Genomic DNA, 27,885 nt, shown 5'->3' with positions numbered 1-27,885 from the left:
CATTTGCTGGTAAGTGGACAGAAGTGGATAATATCATGCTAAGGGAAATAAGACAGACTCAGAAAGTCAAGGCTCGAATGTTTTCACTCACATGAATAAAGCTAAAGAGAAAAAAGGAATGAAAAAGTGGAAACTTGTGAAAACAGAAGGGAGATCAGCAGAGAATAAAGATGAAGTGGGGGCCCCAAGGTACCATTATGTACAACTATAATAACTAAACATTAAAATTTTAAAATATGCTATTCATGTTAACCTACAATGGGTCTGTTATTGATCATTTAAAATTAATTAATATGTTAAAACTATTTCAACTTCTAAAATGATAAATACTGACAAACAGAACATACACAAAGCAGAGCTCCTTAATGTTCTCAATAAATTTTGAGACTATTAAAGCATCTTGAGGTGGAAAGTTTTGAGAATCTTTGATAGTAATTACTTAAATGACTACTTAGGGAGTCCCAGCTTCATACCATGGTAGGAAGTAGGGAATTAAAGACAAAAGCCATCATCCTTGCCCTAAAATAGAAATCTCCAGTTTCAGCTGTCTCCCCATGTGTCACCTTCCACCATGTTATGATTCAGCAGGAAGGTCCCTCCAGATCTGATCAAATGCTGACACCATGCCCTTGGACTTTCCAGTCTTTAGAAAGGAAAAAGGAAACAGATAAAATCTCTTCAATAATAGCTAATTAATCTAAAAAAAAAAAAAAAATAGCAAGCTGAAGTACAGAGTCAAGATAAATCATCTCAAAGACCAATTTTAAGAAGAAAAGGCAAAAATCAACTTGGAGAACTGATATATGAAAAGAAATACTGAGATGAAGGTTACCCAGACCTAGAAAATGAAGCAGCAAAACAGGAACTTTCATTGCAAGAGGCTGACGTAACAGAAGTGTGGTCCTTTGTTTCTGGGGCCCTTTGCTTAGCTAGCACAGTAACAGCAGGTAAACGGAACTGAACAAAGGGCAGCTCTGGAGCAATGCCTTGCATTCCTGTTTTTCATCTGGCAAAGAGAACCTGAGCTGCTATCTTAGCTGCACCCCTAAACTTGAGAACTTCTGATTCCCAACCTTGTGGGAAGAACTCTTGGTATGTGATTATTGTTCTTAGAGAAACAGGATGAAAGTTAAATAAGAGAAACAGATTCACATATGGAGACTGAAATACCCCTAAGAAAGGAGCAGCAGACACTTGAAAAGCTAGAGTTCTGGATGGAGAAATCTGACAAAGACACAGATATGAAAAAGGATGGCCTCTCAAAGCTGCAAAGGCCAGTGTCTTTGAACATTTCCAGACCTTGCAAAAATGCTCAGGGAGTATGAACAGGTCATCACTGAAGATGGTACAGGACAGGAGAAGGCCAGGAAGAAGATAAACAGGATGACTCGAACTTAAAGAGCACCATAAGGAACCACAATATGGGACAACACTGGTGGTTTCAAAATACCAAAGCAGGAGAAAGATGGTGGCAAGAATTCCAAAGACAAAGACACAGAACAGGAGAAACAAAGAGGCAAGAACTAGCCAAGATTTCTGAGTTTTTTCCTCTGGTATTCTGGAGGTGGAAAGGAGGATCTGGTGGAGCAAGGAATACTCTGTACTGACAACTTATCAACAGGTTATTGAATTGGACATTCCCAGGTGACACCTGGTGACTTCCTGGTCCCTATATTGGTTGTTGAACCCTTAATTAGGATCATAGCATTGATATAGGAATTCCTCATATTTTGAATTTTTCTGAGAAGAAATGTTTCGGGTAGCCTTGTGAATATTATTCTTGCTCTCTCTCACCAGAAAAAATAAAAACAAAAATAGTCCAATAATTCCTACATGTCTGAATCTGATTTTATTCAATTTAATAATAGTGAAATCATGCTTCTGAGCAAAAATGAAGTGTTCACTAGGAATTACAAGATGATGCTTATTAAGTGTTGCTATGGTTTGGATCCTGAGTGCTTCTCAAAGGTCCACGTGTTTAAAGGCCTGATCCCCAGCTTGGTGCCATTGCAGCTGTGGAAATTTTAAGAGGCTGGGCCAGGTACGAGGTCTTTAGGTCACTGAGAGTGTGTGTGCTCGAAGGGGAAGAGTGACCTGCTCTCTTCCCCTTCTATTCCCCGCTGGCCATGAGGTGAGCAGTTTGTTCTACCTGCCATGAGTAATAAGCTGTCACCACAGACTAGTTGATCATGCAGTGGAATGTCCAAAACTATGAGCCAACTCTTTTTATAAGCTGATTATCTAGGGTATTTGTTAAAGTAATGTGAGGATAACATTAAGCATCTAACATAACAGATACATAGTAAAGTTTAACAGGCATCAGTTCTTGTCTTTAAAAAAATTCCAATCACATGAAGAAACTACTTTTCAATTATAACAATTTAAAAATTGTTTTACTATAAATTTTTTAAAATTTCATTTTAAGTTTCTTTCAAGCATGTGTTCTATTGCTGGATGTCTCCAATAGTAACTACTCCTGTGAGGAATTTAGCTAAGCCTAAACATTTCACAATTGAATCTGAAACTACATAAAATAGGTTTGATTCATGCATCAGAAAATGATATGTCAAGCCAGGTGTGGTGGTTCATGCCTATCAGATCCTAGTTACTCAGAAGGCAGGAGAATCATAAGTTCAAGGAGAGTGTGGGCAACTTAATAAGACCTTGTCTCAAAACAAGGAGGGTTGGGTATGCAGTTCATTGGCGAAGCAACTCCTGAGTCTGATCCCCAATACCACAATAAACAAAAAGAAGCTGGGGCAGCTCAGTGGTTGAGCATTACCTAGCATATGCAAGGACCTAGGTTTGCTCCCCACATCAGGTATCCATTCTAAGCAATTAGGTAATATACTTTATCTCTTTAAACATTTTTACGTAGACCACTTAATCATCATGGTGAAAGACATATTTCTATTCTTAGTTAAAAGACAATATTAGCATAGTACAGACTATGAAGTTACAGTGCAATCTCTTGAACTTTAAGTAGTAAATTTATGCACACCTGTAATCCCAATGGCCGGGGAGGCTGAGGCAGGAGGATTGCGAGTTCAAAGCCAGTCTCAGCAAAAGTGAGGTGCTAAGCAACTCTGTGAGACCCATTCTATAAACAAAATACAAAATAGGGCTCGGGATGTGGCTCAGTGGTTGAGTGCCCCGAGTTCAATCCCCAGTAACACCCCCCCCCAAAAAAGCAAACTTATTTTTATTTCAAATCATGCTTTTGTTTTTAAGACAAATTTTACTCTAATTTTTTTATGCCATATAGTTTGGATAATAGGATAGAAGAGGAAATGGGTGCTTATTTCAAGAAGTTGAACAGCTATGATATGAAACTGAGATGCCCTTCTACTGGCTCCATAGCTTCAGAAGGCAGAACCCAAAAGTGGGGACTCTAAGGAGGAGGCAGAAGAGAAAGAAAGGAAGGAGGAGGGACAGTGGCTTAATCATCCATACAACTGATGTCCAAGGGCCAGAGGATGGACTCGATGAGAAGCCTTCAACCATGTTCATGCTCCAGTTCAGAAGAGACAACACGTTCCCATCAGAGTGACTCACAAGAGGAGGAGCCGGAACACAATACACTTGAGGGACCAGAGGTGAGGGGAGCGGGAAACATCTGTCTATTCCAGGTTGAAAAACACTGGAAAAGATACTAGAGGGCCTTTTTAAATTCCATTACCACCCATGGGTTCTTAAAGAGGAATTCCAGCAAACTCCTTGATAGCACTTCATAAGTGACAGGAGGAACATCCTACTTATGGATGTAGCTGCATCAGCAACTGAGAGCCAGTAGAAAACACAAGGGCTGGGTTTACACAGATATTCCCCCCATCTAGCCACATCGTGTCTGACCCAAGCAATGCTGTTGAGACCTGCCTCTCATCTTCTTTTACAATCTTCCTAGACTTACAACATACTAACTCGCTCTCTGTCCCTCCTATGAATATTTCTCTAATGCCGAGTTCGATAAGCAATAGGAGAGCAACTCTAACCTGACCAAACCACATAAAACAATTTGGATTTGCAGCAAAGCACTTTAAACATTTGTGTCCTTTTCCCTTTTACACATTCATCAGCTCAAATGGCATACAAATTCATTCTCTGGCTACAAGGCATAATATTGCTTTTGCAAGTATTTCCCCCAGAATTTCTAAGAATCCTGCTCACGTGCATGTTGGCTAAATGACTGTGACCAGGAGTGTAGGGAGCCACCCGCTGCATTCACCTGCACTGGGGAATCAGGGCTGTGGGCTCTTCCTCTCTGACTTCTAATATCTGAACAATGGCTTACTGTTTTGTTTTGTTTTTTAATACACTCTAGAATAAGTTTACTAGTTCTTTCTGAAAATTTGGTTCTGAATTAAATGTGGATATACATTTGAAAACTGCACACTGTATGAATAGTACACCCTTATTTTACATTTTTAACATCATGTACAAGCTGTGGGAACATCTGGTGTTTTGCAGATTTGGACAAATCCAGCTGCATTTCCTCTTCCAAATGTGTCCTCTGACATGTGTGGGTTGTGTTTCATTTTGATTTTTATATCCTTTCTCTCCATATATAGGACAGCAGTGTGTGGTTTTAAACATTTATCTAAATTTCATACTTTTCCTCTCTGATCAGAAAATTAAAAGCTTGCTGATTAATAAAATGAAGGAAAATACTACAGCTAGACTAACAATATAAAATTAATTTAAAATGTAGTTGTCTTACCTCTCTCTAATTTACTTGACTCTGTAGAAACCCAGCTCTTAAGAACAGCTACAATAAAGAATATCTATGCTTGGAATATACCATTTGAGCTAAGAGGAAGCAATGCAATAATTAACTGACTTGATTTCTACTGAGTCAGCCAGGCATTTTTTCCTCTGAAAAATACAAATATAGGAACAAATGGTGCCACCCATTTTCAGATGGTTGGTGGACATCTTATAGTACACGATTAAGATTAGTTGAAGAGCTGAGAATGTCCTGTAATTCAGAATTATCAGACTTAAAACACCATAAGTAACAGCTAAAACTCTAAGTGAACTCTATATTCCAGTCTTTAAGTTTAATCATTAATAAGTAGTTGCTGCTGGAAAGTCTAAAACTGTCTGCTAAGACACATACCTCCATACACATGCTCACAATTAGCATTTGGCCTTGGCTGACCAGTCCTGTACCCATATAAAATATTTAAAGCCTCCGTTAGCCTGAGGGTGGACTGAGAGGCTGCCTCAGGAGACCACTCCGTGGTCTTGGCTGGTCTCCTTGCTCATCTGGTCTTTCGGTCAGTGTGCAGGCCCCACCTCTGCAGTTACTTTCTTGGACTACAAACTCCCCACATAGATCTATCCCTTCGCATGTTACCTGGCTCCTGCATGGCCCCTCTCTCATTTGGACCCAGCCTTGCTATGCACACAGCCCAGGACGGGTAAAGGCAAGTAGAAAACACAAGAGCTGGGTGTATATAGATATTCCAAAATGCTTGGGGTTCTCTGACCCTAGTGCTCTACCTGTCTCTAGACTGGCTCCAGTGATTTGTTCTATGACTTTTGAGGGGAGGCGCAGTTCAGTGAATAGGAGTAAAGGCTATGGAAGAAGTCAGTCTCCCTTGAGTTCAACTGTGACTCCTCATTACCAATTTAGCTTTGTCTATAAAGTCAGGGTAATAATGTTGTCTCCCTCACAGATTACTCCACCTGACTCTGTCTGGAGAAGGTAGGAATTTAGTAGAGATTCCTGAGAACACACCACACAGCTGATGTGTGACAGGTTCAGAATTCAAAGCCAGATTTGTATGACTCCAAACTTATGCACTCTTTCAAATATACCATGCTATCTTCCTTTAAAACCATTCTTATTTTCTTCCTTGAAAGCAACAAAAATGGTTATCTCCTTTTTTTAATGCAGTGCTTATGAATTTGTAACCAAGTTGTTAATTAAATTATTTGGGTTGCAATTTAAAGAAAAAAAAGAAGTCCTTGATTCTACACAACTGTGCGTCTAGTTAGGTAAAACCTAGCATTCTCCACAGATGTTTGAAACACTACCTGTGCCAACTTTAACAAATGGTTTGTATTTCTTTCCAATTATCTGATTTCCAGGATAATATTAACTATACTGAAACTGACTTGGTAAAAGGAGAAGGCCAAGGAGAGCAAGAAGAGTTTTTTTGTTTGTTTTCGTGTTTTTTTTTTTTTTTTTTTAAAAGGTATCCCAGAGGCAATAGTTCTCTGCAAAGGCAAGACTTTCCAGGAGAGAGAACCACCTGGGCCCAAGCAATGAGAAACTGACATGTTCTTAGCAGTAAAATCTGGGTGAGAGTGTGAGGAGGAGAGAAGGACCCATATCATCTCTTCTGAGTGAAGGTACACATAGCTGAGGGACTGAGAGCAGATATTATAATCAACTCCACGGGTTCAGATCTGAGCACGGAAAATTGGACATGCAGTTCCATGGATTTCTATCACCAAGTCGTATGCTGTGTAATATTCATATGAAATTTTTTAAGAGTTGAATTTAATTCAGACAAATTGTTAGTGTGGGTTCTGAATAAAGGTACTTTGGGATGAGCAATGGAGTTTCGTTACCCTTGAAAATTTATTATAAAATATCATCAAAAACTCTAATATGTACAAAACATACATGTAAGTTAGAGCATCTATAATAGAGGAAAGAAAAAAAAAAAAAAAACCAGAACACAAGCAATTATTGTTTACTTCAAAAAAATCAAAACATAACTACAGACTGTGAGAACAGTTTTCATTTCTTCTAAACCATTCAATATACTTTAAACTATCTTTTGGTTACCTTGGCCACGGCCTTTGGAGAGAATGTAATTGCGTCCACAACAGCAATGAGGTCAACCGGATGGAGGCGATCAAAGTACTTCATGCAGACATCGTAAGCGTGAAGCCACTCTGGGGAGGACTCTGGGACTTGCTTGATGAGGTGAGGGTCTCCAGTCCAGAATAACTTCTGTAACCAAACGGTGTACAGAGAGCTAGGCGAAAGCATCCGTCCATCCTTTTCAGGGATTTTGGGAGCAAGTTTGGAAATAGATAAGATATTTTGACTTGAAAGAACTGGCTCCAATGCTTCAAGAGGACTCTTATTTTCATCTGTCAATTTTTTGTAATTAAGACCTAATGAGAAGAAAAAAGAAAGTGGTAAGTTGTTCACTCAAATGTGAACACACAGGTACTTGCAAACACAAACAGAACAATCTCCAATTTAAACTAGACAGTTGGTTTCATTTAGAAGATCGGGAGATCTGAGTCCTGGTCCCAGTCTGAAACCTCATCAGCTCTGCAATCCCAGACAGGCCACTCTGTGTGTTTCAGTTTTCTTGTCTGTGTACTTGGGAAGGCAGTATCTTCTTGGCTCTCCAGGCTCCCAAGCCTGGGTCTTCCTCTCTCAGTGCATTTACCAGCCTACATTATATTTATTTGCTACTTATCTAGCATTTCACCAGCTACCTGAAGACAGGGATTAATCTTAGCCCTTATTCCTCAGTAAATGCCAAAATAACTGAAGTACATTCTCAAAACTGTTATGAATATCAAATAAATATAGACATGAAAGTGCCATGGAACTTATCACAGAGATTTAAGAGTAGTGTTAGCATGCTTAATTTCTTAATTATGAGCACAGGGACATTATTTTAAAGATCTATCAAAGATGCAAAGGTTCTTTTTCAAGGGTTTCATGCGTATTTTAAAAAGGGTTCACTGAAATGAACTTGAAGCATCTCGGTCAATGGAAATTGGGACAAATCTTTGGAAAAGTAGTTGAAAGTATGGGTTTTGAGTACTTGGTTTACCAGAACTCACTGTGTGACTTTCAACAGGTTTCTTATTCTTTCTGATATTTAATTACCTAAGCTGTTAGTGAAGGAATTGAAAAAATAGAAAAGTAATTAAAGTTGATCAACTTCAAAATTCTGTGGTTTCAAATCTATGCTGAACATATACGAACCTAACTGTGCACAAAAAATTAATCTCTAGATTTAATTTAAAAGAACAAGTTTCAGCAGCGACATGCACATCCTACCTGATGCGACAACTTTAAACTTCTTCAGCAGCCGAATGTGGGTTTCTGGCTTAATGTCATGTGTCCCAAAGTCTATACAGCCACAGTTTTCCAGAAGAGTGAAATAATACAGTAGCCTTTCATGATCAAGGCCACCAATACTAGGGTAAATATATTTGGCCATGTGCTTCTGAAAGGCTTCAGGATCAGTCTTCAAAGTCTCAAAGAGACGAAGGGCTTGGGCCCGCTTTTCAATTTCTCCTGTTGACAAACTGAAATTAAGAGTCAAAAATAGTGTTAAGATTTGTCCTTTATCCAACAGCAGGACTTTTTTAAACCCAGGTCTACTTGTTATGGATCCCTTCCCTCACACCTAACCAAAGGCTTTAAGCCACCAGGACCCAGGCAGCTTATAGAGAGGAAAACACACGTTGGAAGCCCACCACTGCACTGCGTGGCTCTCATATCACCCCACGTGCTCAGCAGCCCTGAGAAGAAGGCGTCCCTCCAGCAGGAAAGCTGTCCAGCACTTCTCAGTTAGGACGCAAACCTAGATCTATCAGCTTCCACTGTAAATCATTTACTCATGTCACAAGAAAAAATTTTAAATCTGCACTTCAGTACAGAAATGCTACAATCTTTTATTGCAGGAATTCAGGAAGGAGTGAGGGGAAGAAAAGTCCAAACTTTTAGGGATAAGTGCTACATCCAAGAGACCTGAATTGATATTCAATAGATCCCAATTTTATAGTGTGTTCATATAAAATTAAAATAATAAAGAAGAAATAATTGTACTTTACTTGAATCAACTTTAGTAATGCTACTTGAATAAAATGTGTCTTAATATTTTCTTACTAATGTAAATGTAAATGTCTTTGTAATATAATAAAAGAAGAACCATATAAGGTTACCTTATTGGGGTAAAAAAAAAAAAAAATTCACGCATTTTTTTTTTTTTTTTTGACTGGTTTATTTTGGATGGAGAAGAAAGGAGTTCACTTTGGCCTACGTTTCTCTCTGGATAGAAACCTCAGGTCTAGTGCCATCGTGGTGGCCTGGACAGGATGCATTTTTAGTGCTCCAATTTTAAAGGTCCTTAAGGTAGTCTTACAGAATGACAGAAATGTCCAGTTTCCAGGACTCCCACAAGCAGCAATGAAAGTATCTGGGGGCAATAAAGGAGACCTTGGGCAGCATCAAAGTTAGATTTCAGATGACTTCAAAGGAGTGCCTATGAAATATGATACCCTGTTTGCTAGAATTACCATTTTTAGAAAATGCCAAAGGGCATATGTGTGTGTTTTTTTGTAGATAAACAATATGAATGTGTTTTAAAACTTCTATGAGAATATAAACATTATTGGGATAAAAGAGATAATCTATAAAGTCAAAAAGTAAGTAATTTAAAAAACTTATCATTTTACTTTCACTTCACAAGAAAGGTTGTTTTCCATTACAACAATTCAAATATTTGCAAAAATATCCCTATCTATAAAAATTTTCTTCAAAAAAATTTTTTTTCTTCACTGCCTCTTCTGGGCCACTGACATAAGCTGAATATTCTACTATGATACTCATATTTAACTATTGATTACACTGTCTCCCTCACTAAACTACATGTTGCTTGATGGCACAGATCATATTACACCTTCTTTATCTTTAGTTTCTCAGTACCAAGGACCAGTGTGTGCTACAAAGGAAACATTCATTACATGACTTACGAATACCAAATAAATGGGTGGATGTCCTCTATAAATAAAATAGGTGTCCTCTATATACCAAGCACTGTGCTCTGGGAAGGATATAAAGATTTACTGCACAGAACTCTCATTTAGGTCTGAAAATTGAGTTGAGTTATAAGTACTTAGCATTGAACAACAAAGCAAATCAATGGTATGTGCTGACGAAGGGCATAAAATTGTATTCTAATTAAGAGTAAGATCACTAAAAGCTATGACTACAGAGAAAGTAGAAATCAATGAAAACAGAAGACTCAATGAAAGAAGTACTTGATTTTGGCATTGTAGAAAGGAATGAAGCAGAAATAACATGAATGAAAGTACCAAGGCAAGAGAGCACAAGGCCTGTGCCAAGACCAGAATGGCAGAAATGGCGACTAGTCAGAGGATACTCTTGACACCATCACTAAGTGTGCAATGTCATCTCTGAAAAACACTGCACACATGGGAGTATAGGAAAGTGACTCACAGCTTCTGTGTTCCTTCCTCACTTGCAAAATGAGGTCTGAAAACAATGAGGAGATAAATAATAAGCCACGTACCACCTTAAGATGATGCATATTGACAAAGACTTGCAAGCAGAAAAAGGTGCAAAACAGAAAGAGAAAAACAAATTTGCCTTTATTATGCTGATTGCTATGCTAGCAAGTTAAAACTGGGTCATTACCAACTTGTAGGTAAAGAAACTGCTATCAAGATAGGTTAAGTGACTTGCCTGGGTCCAAGCACCCAGATCTGTCTGGTCTCAAAAGCGTATGTTGGTCCACACATCAGAGAGCAGTAGGGAAGGTCAAGTACCCACACTAACAACCACTTGAGAAATAGCACAGAAAGCACAGCAGCAATAATCTCCAAGGGCTCTGCTGTCACACTTCACTCCTAACACCCTGATAAACAGTATTCGAGATAGACGTATACACAAAATGGACAACAATGACTAACATATAACAGTCTACTTAGTACATCTGTGTTTGACTCGATTTTGGATCTAGTCATCTCAATCAACATTACTTTTTCCTCTGCCCACCCACTGATTCTTCTGCACCTACAATTCAGTTTGCCTCATGCAATTTTACCTAATTATCTTGTCAAGACAGATAGTGGAATACCTTTACTGCCACATGATAAATACCCAAACCTCCCTTTTCAGTGAATTACAATGTGCTGAGATCTTTTATAAAGGCCAGTAATCAATAGCCATTTTAATAGTTTCCATTGAAAGAAGCTATTATCTTCCCTTTGGAACAAGAAATGAAATCTTTGCTTAAAAAACAATTCCGAAAAACCCACATTCAAGAGAGTAGGAAGAAATACCATGAAACCACTGTGGACTTTTCACTAATCAAATTAATGATTACCCTTAAAAACAGTTTAAGTGCTTTTCCTGAAAGAAGTTTAGCTATAAAGCAGCTTATATCTACAGTGCATATTTAACTTTCACAGATTAACTACAGGAAGAAGCAAGCATTAGCTATACTCGATGCACAAGGGATAAATTATTAGTACTAATCCCACAATTAAGGTGTTCTGTAATGGCTTCAAGTTGACAATCGCCCCAAGATGTGACTGAAAATCAGCATGTATTGAAAGGACTTATATTTTTATTAGAAAACAAGTTTATTTAAATACATTTTTTTCAACTCTGAGATTGGGTGATAATGCAGTTCCATGAGCTGACTGAAAGGAATACTTAGACTACAGGAGGAAGGAGGAGGAAAGAGAATGGGAGAGGGTGCTGGGAAAGGCTGGAGAGAGCAGGGCTCTGGGCAGAGAGGTGAAATGGAATTCGGAGATCGCCTGCCAGTGCTTTTGCTTTGACTGCCTTATTTAATCCTCAAAATACCTCTTTGCAGAAGACCTTGTTATTCTTGTTCTCTGAAGTCAGCCAAAGCTCACATAAAAATTCCGTAACTAGTAAGAGATGGAGACTGATTCCAAATTCAGATCACTGTTTCTACTCAATAAAGCAATGGAGTGGATATTTTCACGTGGAGATTTATATGCTAGAGACAGTTCAGATATAGAGGTTTACGGCTATTTACCCTCAAGTCTAGACCCAAAGCACAAATGTCTGTGGATCCACAGGAATGACCAGCACGTGGGTAAAGGGTGGCCTTCACACTGACTACTATGAAATGGCCCATGCCCACCCTCTAACTCATGACTGCTGGTACGAGGGCATCAACCTGAGAACAGCTGGTGTGAAGACCTGACGCAGCCACTGTGGCTACTCAGGGAAGATGTGGGCAAATGGAGCCTCAGCAGCTTTTCAAGAACACCCAGAGAGTGGATAGGACAATCAGCGGTGGCCGTCCCAGAGTCTAGTTCCTGCCACACTGAGACTCCATGAATCCTTGACAGAATGTTTTCTGCTATGAATGGAGTGGTGATGCTGAAAGCAATGGAAATTAGTGTTTTCATTTCTCATGTACAATGCAAATAACAGTTCTGGTCAAGTTATCTTTCCTTAGATCAAAAGAAAAATCAAGGGCTGGGGATGGAGTTCAGTGGTAGAGCACTTGCCTGGCATATGTAAGACCCTGGGTTTGATTCTCAGACCTGACAGAAAAAAAAATAAAAGGGGTGGGGTGGGGGGAGGAATTAGAACCAAATTCATGGCTCAATTTTAACAACAATGTAAGGCCTGTCTGTGATCTGAATATCTTCATGCAACATTCCTACTCTAATATGTATTTTTCCTGGTCCTATATTTTTGTTTTAAATTTTCAAAGTTATAACAAGCCTTTAACAAGCTGAGCTACCTTAAGCCCTAGGAAACAGACAGATATGACTTTAAATCTCCCCTCTTCATATACTAATCACTCTGACACCACCTCCTCAACTGTGTCAGGGTCTTCAAGGGAGGAAGCTGGAAAAGGTGGCCAGAGTTTAGAATACTTTACAACGTGGCAACCTGGACACAGGCCACACTGCACGACCAATAACAACCCTGAGGCATAAATTCTGTCTGTTCTGCTTCAATTCAGGAAAAGGCAGATACACTATAGTTCACTCCATCTCCCCACAGACGTGCCTTGTTTTGCCTGCCCCTGCATTTGAGACGAAACAAGTCCTCCTAAAGAATATGAAATTCACTATGAAAAACAGTATAGCACATTCTAGGGTCCCTATGAAGAGGAACCCTCTTTGTGGTACTTATTAAACTTGCAACTTGCTTTTGGGCTGTTTTGTGGGGGAGGAGAAGGAAAGGTCCCTATTAGGATGTAAGTTCCACGGGGACAAGAGCGTGTCTGTCTACTCAGCACTTAAAATTGTGCATGGACTACAAGATAATAAATGATAATACCATCAACAAGGTTTCATGAATAGATATAGTTCCAGTACATCAGCTAGACACATATTTCAAAGGATCCTGTGTCCAAAACTGAAAGACACTCATGGAGTCAGAAGAATTAACAAAATAACAGTAAGAGAAATAACTAGAATAGTACTGAAAGAATCACCAAGTTACACGCTTTCTAAAGATTTCCTCCAACCTTCATGGGTAAGAATAATGGTCCTTATAACTATAACTAAGGAAACAGTGGCTCAACAGAATTAAAAAACACACACAAGGCTGCTCAGTTGGTGGGTCTGCCCGATAACACCGGATCTTAAAACTTGATCTGATTCCAAACCCCATGCTGCCCCATCAGGTCACATTCCCACTAGTAGTTACCGCTGTCTAAAAGATTCACTAGAGTATCTAGGACAGCCCCAAGGTGAAACAGCTGCCAAGTCTGCAGTGAGTGACAGGCCCACCTTGAGCCTGGGGGCAGAACATACTCCAGCAAGACTAAGTGGCTGCAAGAGACTGTCCAACGATTGCAAGTGACGCAGGCACCCATGACCATGGAAAAGCACTACACTTCTTAAAACAACAAAGAAGTGGGGAGGAAATGGGGGGAAAGAAGCCAGGAACTCAAGCATGGGTGCTTATGAGAGCTCTCTGATAGGAGAAATATGGGAAATAAATGCCCTTAGTGAGGCATTGATCATGTATCGCCTACATAGGCTAAATATTTCACCATTAAATCATTTTTATTTTTCCTCAGAGTCAAGGAAATGAACTTTAGGGAAGTGTCCTGGTCCAAGGACCCAGAGCTAAGGTGACGTACTTGGGATTTGATCTAGCCATTCTGATAGAGGAGCTCACACTCCACAGCATGAGGACACTTCGCCCACACCTGGCTGTGAAGCTGCTGCAGGGTCACAAATTCCAAGTCCACCAAGAGGAGGGAGAAGGTACATGACAGGGGAATGAACTCCCTGGGGGGAGGGTGTGACTTTTTAAAGGAACATTAAAACAAAACCTCAAAGACTATTATTTCTCAGTGACTGTGCTTGTTAACTTCCCAGTGACACTGATTTAACTAATTATTGTTAGGCAATTTTTGTAATATCAAGGCTAATAACCAGGTTACCAAGTTTGATTAACTACTTATCTAGAAGAGGTGTCACACACTTGTAGCCCCAGTTACCAAGGAAGCTGAGAACAAAAAAACCACAAGTTCCAGAGCAGCAATTTGGTAAGACCCTGTCTCAAAATATAATTTTAAAAAAGGCCTGGAGGTACAGTCCAGTGACAGAGTGTTTGTGTAGAATGTGCAAGGCCCTGGGTTCAATTCCCAGTCCACGAAGAAAACAAAAAGTTTTCTTAAATAGTAAGGCAAAAGGTTTTAAGTAAAGAACACAGAGTACCAAACACACTTGCTAAATCAATATTAAGTGCTTTGCCACTCACAAGTAATGATGCCAGGAGCTAATGATTTCCTGGTTTGTAATTGCTGTGCATCTGCATAATCACACTGCTATCAGGTATAATGATATGCCAGGAACAGTCTTGCACATTACTCGACTGCCTGATAATTTATAATATATTCAGAGACCAATGAAGCATCCTGTTTTTACAGATATGGAATCCTTTTATGTAACATTCAATCAAAGAAAAAAGATATTTAATAAAATTCCATGATATTTTTTAAATGCCAATATGCATATCAGAAGAAATTTATTTGAACATATTATTGTGCCTCAAAAGTAGCGAGGTCAGGGCAATATTTATCATAGATAACATTGTCACCATGTAGCCATTTGATGAATACTCAAAATGCAGTAGTTAAAATTGTAGCAATTAATGAAAATTAAAGATGCTGCATTGTAGGCATCTCCTGGCCCTTTAGCAGGACCCCACTCAGTTCTCCTTCCTTCTTGAAAGTCTCTGGCCACAGCTTCCATTCGGCAGCATCCCTGGCCTCCTTCTCCCACTCCTGCTGCTCCCTCCTCATTCCTTTTGCTAGAAGCTCTGGACCAGCTACTGTGGAAGGCCCTCATGGTTGCCTCAAGCCTGCCTCTTTGCACACTCCTTTCCAGAGCATGCCCACACGCAGCTTCTTTACCAGTGACACGCACGATTCCCAAGCCAGTGCCTCTGTCTCACCTTCTACTTTGAATTCCAGATATGTAAGATCCAAGAGCTAACTACCATTTCCTTTTGGCTGTTTCAGTACGTAAAACTTCCCGTTCTCTCTCCTTCTTCACCCTGCTTGACCTCACTAGAGTGCCTCACCTCACTAAATGATGCCACCACCCAACAGGTGGACCAAGTAAAAATCTGGGAATAAATTCGTGTGTGTGTGTGTGTGTGTGTGTATTATAGGGATTGAACACAGGGACACAGAGCTACATCCCTAGCCCTTTTTATTTTGAGACAGGCTCTTGCTAAGTCACCAGTGCAGGCCTTGAACATGGGATCCTCTGCCTCAGCCTCTAGCACTGCCAGGATCACAGGTGGCCACAATGCCTGGCTGAGACGATTCTCCATCTCTCCCCTTTCACTTGCCTTTACATCTAATTCATTCTTATTAACTAATACATTGAGTTCCATCTGTTTTACCTTTTAAATATCTCAGAAACCCATTCCTGCCTCTCCTTCTGTATTTTTAAAACCCTACTCCAAGCTGTGGTCACCTATGGTGCAATCTGTTGCTGAAACAGTGCCCTAAATAGTCTATATATGTCTATTCTGACTTCCTTAAAATCTTTTCTCAACACAGTCGTGAAAGCAAGCTTATCAAAGTGAAAATCTGGTCACACTATCTCCCTGTCCTTCATCCAAATCCTTGAATAGTCTACTGTTCTCAGGAAGATGTCAACAGCTCTTGCTGGTACCTCCATGGTCCTGCTGCATTACCTGGCTCCTCAGTGAAATGATTCATGCCATGCTCCCCCCAGTCACTGGGCCTCACCTACCCCCATTCCTCTGCCTGGCTCTCAGACTTATCATGTTCCCCATCAAAGGGCCTGGCACTTACCATACTGTCTACTTAGAAAGTGAACTGTAGTCCCACTCTACAGCTCCTGTCTCTGACTCCCACTTGCTTCTTCCAGTCATGGATCCTTCTTTAACATTCAGAAGCCTTTACGACTTCCTTTCTTGGCTTTATCCCTCCCCAGCTTCTCTGCTGCTACTCAAACTCCAGCCCATATTAGTCTGCAGTTGGCCCTCTATATCCAGATTCACCAGCCACAGATTGAAAATACTCAAAAAAAAAAAGTTGCATCTGTACTGAACATGCAGACTTTTTGCTTATCATTATTCTCTAAATAATACAGTGTAACTATTTAAAGGGCATTTACATTATATTAGTTATTATGGGTAATCAGAGCGCATTTAAAGTTAACAGGAGGCTGTGCATAGGTTACATGTAAACATGACGCATAAGGGACTTGAGCATGCATGGATTTTATCTGCAGGGCTTCCTGGAACCAATCTCCAGAAGATACCAAGGAACAACTGCACTTGCAAGTCTAAAAATGTGCCTTGTATTTTTGTTTTTTGTTTTTTTTAACATCTCCATGCTTTGTTTATTTGGTCTCTCTCTCTGGAACATCTCCATTTTATGCAGCCCCTTTGCTATTCTTTTCCCTCTTTCTCTGTATATGGTAATCTCACTTGTTTTTAGCACACCCTCTCATGTCTCTTCCTCTATTAAATATTTCCAACCCCCACCCCCAAAAAAAGAAAGACAATTTATCCTCATAGAGTAATCAATCCTGACTCAATATTTAGGTCTTGGTTTGTAAAAGCCCATTTTGCATTACTACAATGAAATTCCTGAGGCAGGCTTCTTTATAAAGAAAAATATATAAAGCTTTATAAATATAGCTCACAGATCTGGAGTCTCAAGGGTCTACACCTAGGAAAGGCGTTCTTGCTGGTGGAGTTCCTAGGCTGCACAGAGCATCACAGGCAGTTCGCATGTGCATCTCTATCCTCTTTTTTCTTATGTAGCAGCCAGATTTAATCATAGGGACTCCATCAAGACGATCTTATCCTATCCTAATCTGCTTCTGAAGGTCCCATGACTAAACACCATAGAAGGATCCCATCCTCTTCTTTACCCACAATAGGGATCAAATTTCAACACGTGAGTACTTGGAGGACACTTGGGTCATGCCAAGTCCAAGCACAGCTCAAGTAACATTTCCACAGGACAGCTTTCCCTGACTCTGCCAAATCCCAAACTGGGCCCTATTATATGGTACTTGTTCCAGTTTTAATTTCACATTCAGTTGTGTCATTACTCAATTATCATCTGTCTCTTGCTGTATACCCCGAGTTCCAAGACAGCCAAAATGCTTGCTTTTGCTCACCAATGTATACCTACTGACTAATGCTGTAAACCGTCTCAACAGAAGCTGCTGAATGAACACATAAACAAAGGCTCAAGGCTCTACTAAAAAACACAAATAGGCTATTATTATAATACTGATATATCAAAGACATGAAAGAGAAAGAATGCTATGATAGTAGTCTATTACAGCTAAGAAGGAACGCTGACGTACTTTATAACGTCAAGATTCTCTTCTAACAGACTCTGAAAAGAAAAGCACAGACATAAACATTCATATGAACTTCATGCTTACCCACTGTCTGTGAACAGGAATTCCAGATGGGTCATAAACACTTCCCACCGGGAGATGCTGCACCGCTGTGCCAGAGAAAGTGCAATGTTGTAGACATTTTCTTCAAGGGTCCTTCAGAAATGTCCATCAGGCACAGGGAAGACAGAGAAAAGGAATATGTTACCTTAATTGGCCAAAAAATTCTCACTTTCTGGAGAGCTGGGATTGCTCTCCAGCTGTGTCATAGTCAGTATAGCCCTTAATAAAAGCCATTTTACAAGAATTCAGAACAGGACTTCCAAGGAATCTGACTGTTCCTTTTACACTAAGTATACTACAATTTACCATGAACTTGTCTAGACCAGTAGTTCCCAACTATGAGTAATTGTGTGACCCAGGGAAGATTTAACAATGTCTAGAAATATTCTGACTGCAACAAACAGGGGGTGGGAGGGTGCTACTGGCATCTAGTGGACAGATGCTCGGGATGCTGTCGAACACCCTACAATGCATGGAATAGGCCTTCCCATCTCCCCACAAGAATGAATTATCCAGTCAAGATTCAGTAATGCTAAGGTTAAAAAAATTCTGATCCAGATTCTACAGCCTACCATCAACAAACAGTATATCTCTGCCCTAAGGTAGATATTTGAGAAGGTACAGTCAGTCACTCAACAAACATGCTTTCTGTACTGTGACAGGTTTTGTTCTAGTAATTTAGGACATAAAAACAAACAAGGTATTTCTTGAGGAACTCACAAACTATTGGAAGATATGAGATGTGAACTAGTAATTAAATATTGTGGTGGTAGAGCTTTAAAAAAAAAAGAAAGTGCTGTGAGAACAGGGTTAGGAGAATAACAAATTTGAGCTGGAGGCTGAAAGATAAACAAGCATCAACTAAACAGAGGTGGTCGGCAGGGAGAAGAGACAGATGGACTTATGATAAATGAGGCCAAAAGGGGTTCCTCAAGCTTATGGCAACTGCTTATTCTATAGGCAAGTGAAAGTCAGTGGAAGGTTGAAACCAGGGAATGGTGTCACCAGGCTTCAGACTCTCAAGGCATATAAAGAAGTTCAAGAAAATGGTCCAGGGTGCCCACATTAAGGCCTGCTGCAGAACCCTTAATTGCTAGAAGAAATGGAAGATGGAATTCTTGTTTGGCAAGGTGTGGACAAAAGCAGCAAAGTAGAAATGAAATCTCTGTTATTAACAACTGCTCAGACTGTATTCACCCTAAATAAACCATGACATATATGTCTGATTATCCAGTGGGTGGCAAACATTTTCTGTAAAGAACACATAGTAAATATTTCAGTTTTACTGCCATAGTCTCTGTTGCATAGCCTTCTTTTTATTGTTTTATTTTTCCACAAACCTTTAAAAATATAAAAGTTCTCCTTAGCTCATAGGCTATAACAGAAGAGAACCAGGGCTGGATAAATCTGTCAACCCAGGGATTAGGTCACTGTCAACTGAAATCTTTTCTTATTTTTTGAGTACCCATCTCACATGATGGAATGAGAATCCGCTGAGAGTAGGGACCATTATTAATTCACCCTTCCGATTATGGGAGCTTGGCACATTGCCTGGCATGAGTACATGCTACGTTTAAGTACTGATATTTTTTATCACTTGATAGATATGGGAGGGAACAAATTATGTTATATCCTCTTCATAGTCGCCCTGCCTGACCCCTGGAAAAGGTATTATCTAAGACATGTGGCTAATAAAGGACTTAAAAAAATAACTGCCAAATGGATATACAGCAAGTAAGAAACTGAAGAATGGGCACACTGCATACAAGTGAAGAAAGAGGGGCAAAACAAGAAGTGGGTTTTACAAATCTACACAAGATTCTGAGATCCCACCTCTAAAATCAGAAGTGGTAAGACTACAAGCCCTGGAAACTTTCAGGCACCTAAAACAAGTCACCCAAAGACTGCTATATACTTTTCTAAGCAACTGGATGTAGAGAAGATTCTATTATATATTTATCAAAGGCATATATTTGTCCTTTAAGATATACTCAATAGCATATGCCAATTGGATACTTACAAAAGTAAATAAAGGACAAACACTAGCAAAATGTAACTAATCATAGAAGGCAAGCCTTGCCTTATAAATTTTATTCTGCATAATAATCCTCTTCTATGAAATCTGAACACAACATCAAGGATTACAAAATGCCCAAAGGAAAAGCACACTAAATTTGGAATTAGGAAACCCAAGCTCATCTCCTGCTGTGGGACCCTGAGCAACTCCTTAAAGCTGGTTCTCAAATTCCTCTTCCAAAAAGCAAGGAGGTTGAACTACGAGATGTCTTATGTCACTTTCAAATTGGACATTAAATGACTCTGAAATTATGAACCTCCAGGATGACAGAGGGGAAGGGAAAAACTTTATATTTCTCTCCTTAACAGCCAGGGGTTGTTTCTACTATTTTTCTTTTGATCTCTCCACATCCTGCCTTCTCCAAAAAGTAATCTGGGGTGTCTGATAACAAAATTATCAGAGAATATCAAGGCTACTTTTCCACTTTCTCAAGGATTTAAATGACAATAATAAAAATTAACACCATTACCATAATTAAGAGCATTTTTGTTATTTTAAAGTAACAGAAGGAGATGTCCAGAGAGATGAATGACCACTAAATCTAAACACAATGCAACCTCAGTTTCAAGGCTGGAAGCCCTGACTGTATTGCACACTAGAGGCCCCTCAAGAAGGCAACAGGATGTGGGGAAAGGCATGTGGTGCCGTGGCGAAGATGCAAAGGCATCTTGTGGAGATCCAGGGTAAAGTCAGACTAGCAAGCTGCAGCATCGATGGAAACTAAGGCTGGTTACCTGGTACTCCTAAGCATCATCCAGGTCAACAAGGAGAAGGGATAACACATCTAAACTCATGGGGTTATCTATGATAAGGCATTTTTAAAGTTTACAGAGCACTTTGCATAGTGCCTTGCCCACAGTAAACACTCAAGAAATTGTGGTGTTAAAAACAAAGTCTGTTTTAATAACCAGCATGTGTGAGCACTTTCCCACCTTCTGACATGTAAATACTTCTCATGTGATCTAAACTCCTAAAACAAAAACCAGACATCAGTATTAAAACCAAAGGGAATTCCATACCTCGAAAGCACCTTGCCCAAGGCCTTGTCCTGTTCTTGAAAGGGGTAAGGTACAAAAGGAAAAATGGCAGCTGTTCCTTACCTCTGACAGGAGAACAACTTGTGCCAGGCAGTTCCTCTTTCTTTAAGCCCAGAACTGATAAAGGCATTGGAACCTACAGCACTGGGTCTAATAAGTCAACTATCTCTCACATTAACACACGGGAGAAATTAAATTTGCATGTACTTTGGAAAGTGAGATTCCTAGCCAGGAATAAAGGGCAAGCTTATTATTGAGTCCATCACAAGCACCATACTTTCCACCCTTACCACATCCTATTTCTACTAATATGGTCGTAATCTTGGTATTAGACTATTAAAGTCATGGGAGACTTTATAAAGAAAAATAATCCCAGTGCTTACTATTTAAATCTGTGGCTTAAGATGTCTGCATTTACTGACCTTTTGGGAAGATACATACACCCCTCATATGAAAGGAAAAAGTGGGGAAAAGTCCCGCTGATATCAACCATGAATGTGAATCTTCAAGGGACTGGGACTGACAGTCTGAATTTTACTTGTGCTCCATTTTTTTTTTTTTTTTTTTTTTTAACACTGTGTAGAAAATATTTATTTATTCAATAAATAATGAACGGTTTCGTTAAAGGCCAGTGGTGAACAAGTCAGACATAGCCACCACCCTCAAGGAATGAGCAGACTTTCCAGATCTCAAAGAGCTAGGATTTTGACAAACCAGACACCTTCTATAAGAAAAGAGCTTTGTGCTCCATTTTAAATCCATCCCTCATGAGAGTATTGCTTACTCTGCCAAGCCAAGGATAGTTTCCCTTTTATATTGGTCATCCGCAGTGAACCGCTGCACGTCCACCCCCTTCCGAAGGCCCTGAAGTAATCGTGCCTGAGTGAAGTCCAGGAGGCGCTCATTGTAGTAGTGTAACTGCTCGGTCAGTGAAACAAGGTCCTCAGGCCAGGCTTCACATCCATGTCGAGTCACATGCCTAGTGACTGTCTTGATTAGCTCTTTGGGATCGGCCTGGGAAAGGCATGGAAAGATTACATTTTACACACAAGTGCACAGGTGTGAGCAAGTAAGTAACAAAGAGGAGAAGACTCAGTCCACTGGGCGCCTGGTTGGTCCTTCACACTATGGCCATTTAATCAAGACTCACAACTGCCCTGGAACCAACTGCAGAGGTGGGTCTTAAACCACCCTAAAGACTACAAAGGTAGAACACAGAAGGGAGTCCAGGGACAGGTTTCTGGCCCACGGTCCTGTTCTTACAACTTAAAAAGTACTTTCTTGCTTTTACAACTACCATAAATCTACATCATCTTTTTGCTCTAACCATCGGTCATTCAAAATAATTCACTCTGGAAGAAATTTTCATCATCATTGCCTCCAACTAAAGTTTTGTGAACCACGAGAGTTCTCGGTAAGAAAACTGCAGTTCAATAACCCCACTATAAATGGCTGGAGAGCTAAGAAGAGTATTTTCTCCAGGGATAAGTTAGGAAAACAAAAACAAAAGCCCACCCCAGCACCCAAAGTCATAAATTCTTCCAGTCATCTAAGAAAGCAGCCAACCAATTTTTACTCTGCTTGATTTGAGGCTCTATGGGATATTGTTCTATGATTCTTAGCAGCTTCTCTAATAACAATAAAACTATTCAAACAGAACAAAACCCAGACTCCAACAGTTGACAGGAAAGGTGAATACATGATTAAATAGCCACATTTATTTATACTGAAGTTGGTCTGGGTGTCAACGAAGCAATAGCAACTCAGTCATGATACTAGAATTATTTAAAGGGCAGCATAATACTTGAATGGCATTAACTCAATCACTCCTGATTTCTAGGAAGATGTGGTACAATTTTAACACAAGCAAATCAGGGAAAAAACCTAGAATCTACCTTTGGTTCTCAGAAATACATTCCTAATTATAGTAAGCTGTCAGCATGTCTAATATGTGAAAACCATTATTCCGCGCTACACTAGAGATTTGTCAATGTCAAGTCTATATCACCAAACCTAGCCTGACAGTTTTTCTCTTGATCCTATTAAGGAATAATCTGAGAGTGTGCATAAAAACCAATTAAAGAAATCTTGAATTCCAGCAGGTTAACTTGAGTAAAATTCAAGCTTATTATATTTAAATTTTCCCTACCTCTATGCATACACTGAGTCCTACTTTCAAAAATAACAGAAGTGCCTTAAGTCAAAAGACCATGATTAGAATACTAACCTTATCATAGTAAGTCATGGGACCATGTTTCATTCATTTAATAATTTTTGTACACCAACTATGTACTAAGTGGATAAGCCCCTTTTCTCTAGAAATACAGTCTATTAAGAAACGATCAGGCAAATAATTGTAATCATTGGAACACAAGAAAGCACAGGGTGCTATGGGAATACAGAAGAGTGGGACTTGGCCAAGTGTCCAGGAGGTCTCCTTGTAAGAGTTAACATGTATACTAACTATTCAGGAGTCAGTAGTTTAAAAAAAAAAAAAAAATATGTCAGAAATAAACAGGCAGACTAATTCCAGAAAAGGCTAGAGTATGTCTTAAGGCCTACCTAGGTGGATAGAGCCAGAAAACAAACAAACAAACAAAAAAAAGTGAAGTGAATAAACCAATTCTAATTTCAATTAGACAGTGATTTGGAACCAGCTGCCCACAATGGTATTTCTGGCAATGGATTTAAACAAAGAGGATCCCATGTCAGCTCTTACACTATGGCTGACACTTGCCCCTTCCCCTTTCTACCTATTGACTGAACCCTTTGGAGTATCACCCTGAACCCATCATGGGTCCGGCCTCCTCTAGAGTTGCCTGGTGCAGGATGTTGCTCATGGGCCAGTGGGGTCAGCTCACCCATCTATACCTGCTCTGCCTCCTGACAAAAGGGTGGCCTACACACTTGGCACTTAGACTCAAGAGTAAGACATCTTATTTATATACTCTTTACATCTAATACAATTTGTGATACAAATCCCAAGGCAAAGAGAAGAACAAAGCTACAAAATGGCAGCACCCAGCAATTGTAAGCATAATTACTGCTACTAATATTTACACAGCTCTCACCCTGAAAGAAAGTTTGAGTGTCCACATAAAACCTGAATATTCCTATGTGGCAAAAAGGGTGTATTAAACCTCCTTTTGCCAATAAGAAAATGTCACAGCATGGTGAAATAAGCAGACACATGGAACTTGGTAGCTGGGTGACCTTGTACAAGTTACTTAACAACTATGAACTGGGAGTAATAAAATAGCTTTCATGGTTGGGAGAACATATAATATACATGTTCCTATATATTTATTACAGGAACCAAGTCTACCAAGATGTAGGCCCTTTCAAAAAAAAAAAAAATGAAAGGAATGATGGAACTTTCTAAGAGGCATTTAACACACACACAGGCACTCCTCTATTATATAATTTACATTACCTTCTCTTAACATTAAATTATAGAATCTGCAGGGAAGAGACCATGTGTACTTCATAAATTCACCTGTTCTGGAACACAGTGTTGTGCACGCATCATGTGGATTGTGAAGTTGGACACACTAAGTTGGTTTTTAAGGCAGTAGTTCTAATTCATATTTCAGCTCCCCCACTGAATAGAGAGGCAATTTGGAGTTACTTCCAATCTGTTTCCTCACCTATAAAAGAATGTCAATAAGCATACCGTCCTTGTGGTTTGCTGGGAGGGAAAAATAAAGGACGCTGCTCATCACTTTTCTGTAAAAGAAAACTGAACTCAAGTTAACTCTCATGGAATTACAAACCTGGTACTGACAAAGATGGACATGTAAACAATTCAAAAGAGACATCTGAATATGAGCTCCTTACAGAATCACAAGTCGAGAGTCCTGGGAACTCCACAGAGAGAGCAACTGATTCTCTCTCTTGATTCTACTGGTGTTCAGTTTCCTCAGACGGAAAAAAAAGGAGCTTCTCCAGATGATCACCTTTCTAAGACTAAAATCCTAAGAATTCAATCATTAAAATAAAATAAACCCTTGTAAATCCCTCCAGGTGTGGAAATGAGGAAACTCTATAGCTCTTTCATTTATTCCTCCACTAAATATTCAGAACAGATTTCTTTGTTGAAAAATACAATTTTTCAAACCCACAAATTATAACAGGTTTCCACAGTTTAAACAACTTTAATCTCTTCTCCTGCACTAAGTAGAAACTGTCTAGTTCCTATGTGTATAATTTTTTTCATAACCTTTGTACATCAAATTTATTTACTATTCCCAAGAAATAATTAAGAACAAAAATCTAATATTTTAGTCTTCAGAATGGAACAGTCCTAGTGCTAAATACACATGTACTGAGCCTTGGTTATTACCAACAACCTTGTAAGACAGGAGTCTCTTAATATCATCTCTGTTTTAAAGATTTGAGTTTTTCTCTAAGTACAGCACTGTTTTGGAATCCTAAACAAGAGCACTTGCAATTACTTCCCTGATACGCCTCCTTTTGAGACTGTCTTATGGGGGTGAAAAGGGTTATTCTTTTAATTCCTTGACAGCAGATTTCCAAGGGCTGAAGAGTTTATAAATTAACAAGTATTTGTTAAGTGTATAGGAAGGTTTTCAGCAGTTCAATTTATGGTGTAAAATAGTACTAATGAGAAAAGACAATTTCTCACCAAGGAAAAGTAAAATTAGGTATGGGTGGGGGGACAAAAAATTGGCAGCAACAGCCTAGATTGCTCATATTTCCCTCCTAAGTATCAAATGTTCCACTTCTAGAGTCCTGAAAACGATGAAATAAGAGTAGGTGATAAGCACACAGGAAGTCCTAGCTGATATGCCAGTTATTTGTTATCGCCATTACTGTTTTCTACCACTTCCTTAAGAAATTTGGTTATGATTACTTCAAACATTCAATTTGAATTTTACTAAAAATTTTCCCCTGTATCACCACTTTTCTTAAACTATTCCAACTCCCCTCTCCACCCAGCACTTGAGCTACACATCCACTCACCTAACCAAGTGAACAGCATCTCAAGCTTCTGAAGCGCTCCACATGATTCTCACTCAGCCCCACCAGAAACAGCAGGGTGAGGGGACAACTGGTCCTGTTTTCCAGAAACCCAGTCTGCACTTGAGGTGTCCACAGCTGTACTCTTTCAGCTGGCAAGGGAGTCAGGTTACCTGGCTCTGGTCACTGGCCCCCTATAACTGAACACTTCTCTGTGAGTGTTCCACACAACTGGCCTCAGGCCAGCCATCATTCAAACTTCTGTCCCTCTTGTCCCCTCCCAAGAACAATGACGTGATTCATAAGTATGAAAACTTTAGCCCCTGAGAAGATTGTGATGAACTTCATGGGTAGCTTTGAAATATTCATTATTCAAAATGATACTGTAAAACTCCACAGGTTGTAAAAACTAACATCATAAAAACCATCAGGAATTTAAAAAGGAAAGTGTGAAGAGTTAGATTAATTTATTTTCGCCCAAAAAACTTGGTAATGCAGTTCTTCAGGGTTCTGAATATGATTCCTTTAAAGAATATGATCAAATTGCTGTAAAAACAAAATATACATAAATATTCATGACAACACAATACTCAATGACTTAATCTACTGCTTACTAGTCGAGGTAATAAATCCATTCTGGTTTAATAGTTTGCATTTCTTGGTAATATTGTTCAGGAAGTTTTAAACAGGTGGTATATTTCCCCTTTAGGATTGTTATTTTGCTTGAGATAATTTTCTACTTAGTATTTTCAATTAGTAGCTTAAAAAAACACATTTTAGAAATAGTCTACCATAAAGCTTTGAATTTCATCCCTGCTGTGCTTGCTTCCCTAGACTATAAAACTTAAAGGACGTGTTTCCATTTTCATCTTTTGAAAACTTAAAGATTTAAAAGAATGCTAGAAAGATCATATTTGAAGATACATTTATAATAACTATAAAGGTGAACTGTAAGTGAAAAAAGATGAAGATATAGTATAATATGCATGGTCTACCCACATTCACCTAAAGTATAGTTGTATAAATACGTATAGCCATAATGTTTTTGAATAGCTACAAAAGAGAAACACTGACTATCATATATCTTTTAAGCCACTTGCATGTTTTGGTCATGTGTGGATCATGTCTAAAACATAAAAATGAGTTAATCAGGACAAATGTTAGCACAGAAAATGACTTCCTACTGACCACTGGCCAATCATTGTCATATAAAACCACAAAGAAAAATACAAGTGATGTCCTCTGCCCAAAAAATCCTCCAGCAAAGCTGCTGATTCCAAGGCCTCCGTGGCTGGCTCAGGATGCTGCCGCCATGCACCAGAAATACCCCACACAGTCTGTCGACCTAAGTTAGCTTGCATTCCTGTGGCACACAGCTACAGAGTGGAAAGAGAAGATGAGAAAAGACTGTGGAAGAGAAACAAGCTGAACCGACAACTGAGTGAAAGCTAAGCTTCACTGGGTGTTATTATGTGTAGGCAACAAATTGAAACCACTTTGATTTCAATTTCCAAGATGATTCATCAGGAGTTTGTCATATTTAATTCCAAACTCAGCAGTGCTGCTTTATGTAGAGGAAGACGCTGAAAAGACTCAAATAATGAGCCATTAGGCAGTCAACAGAAAACTCTTGTATGCTTCAAACATCCAGCTATTGTGCCTACCTGCACTTCCTTCCAATCTAAGAGGCTCAGGACTCAAAACTGCAAATTTGAAAGTTTAAAGGGCTTCCTGACACACTCAGTTGATGTGATTCCTGAATTTATTCACATGCCAATTGATGGTAACTTGCTAACTACAGTGTGTTAGGGCCTGGGGACTCAGGGGGCAATGGTATTCCTACCCTCAAATAAGGTCAGATGCACATCAGTTATTACATCCTAAAAGAACTACTTGCCTGGGGCACATGCAAAGAGCAAAGAGAGGGGAGGAGGCTGATGTCTATGGTGCAGGCAGCACCTGTGGGCTGGCTCACCCCTGCAGAGTGGTAAGAATCTGGCAGCTCCAAGTACAGGTTGTATCTGCATGCACAGAGGCATACAAAGGATTTAAATTCAGAGAAAAGTCTGAACAGCTAGAACACAG

The 27,885-nt window shown here is 39.4% G+C and overlaps 1 protein-coding gene across 1 annotated transcript in view; it reads right to left on the bottom strand.

Moving 5' to 3' along the window:
• NBAS (NBAS subunit of NRZ tethering complex) overlaps positions 1 to 27,885 on the bottom strand; it is a 343,098-nt gene that overhangs the window by 85,178 nt on the left and 230,035 nt on the right. The window contains exons 41-44 of the mRNA XM_079111365.1: positions 21,605 to 21,834; positions 17,689 to 17,799; positions 8,042 to 8,292; positions 6,800 to 7,134 (exon numbers count right to left, since the gene is read on the bottom strand). Coding sequence (XP_078967491.1) covers positions 6,800 to 7,134; positions 8,042 to 8,292; positions 17,689 to 17,799; positions 21,605 to 21,834 — 927 coding nt within the window. The remainder of the gene's footprint in view (positions 1 to 6,799; positions 7,135 to 8,041; positions 8,293 to 17,688; positions 17,800 to 21,604; positions 21,835 to 27,885) is intronic.

The sequence above is a fragment of the Sciurus vulgaris genome (assembly GCF_902686455.1).
Source record: "Sciurus vulgaris genome assembly, chromosome: 14".
Classification (NCBI taxonomy): Eukaryota; Metazoa; Chordata; class Mammalia; order Rodentia; family Sciuridae; genus Sciurus; species Sciurus vulgaris.
This window is presented reverse-complemented; position numbering and strand designations above follow the sequence as displayed.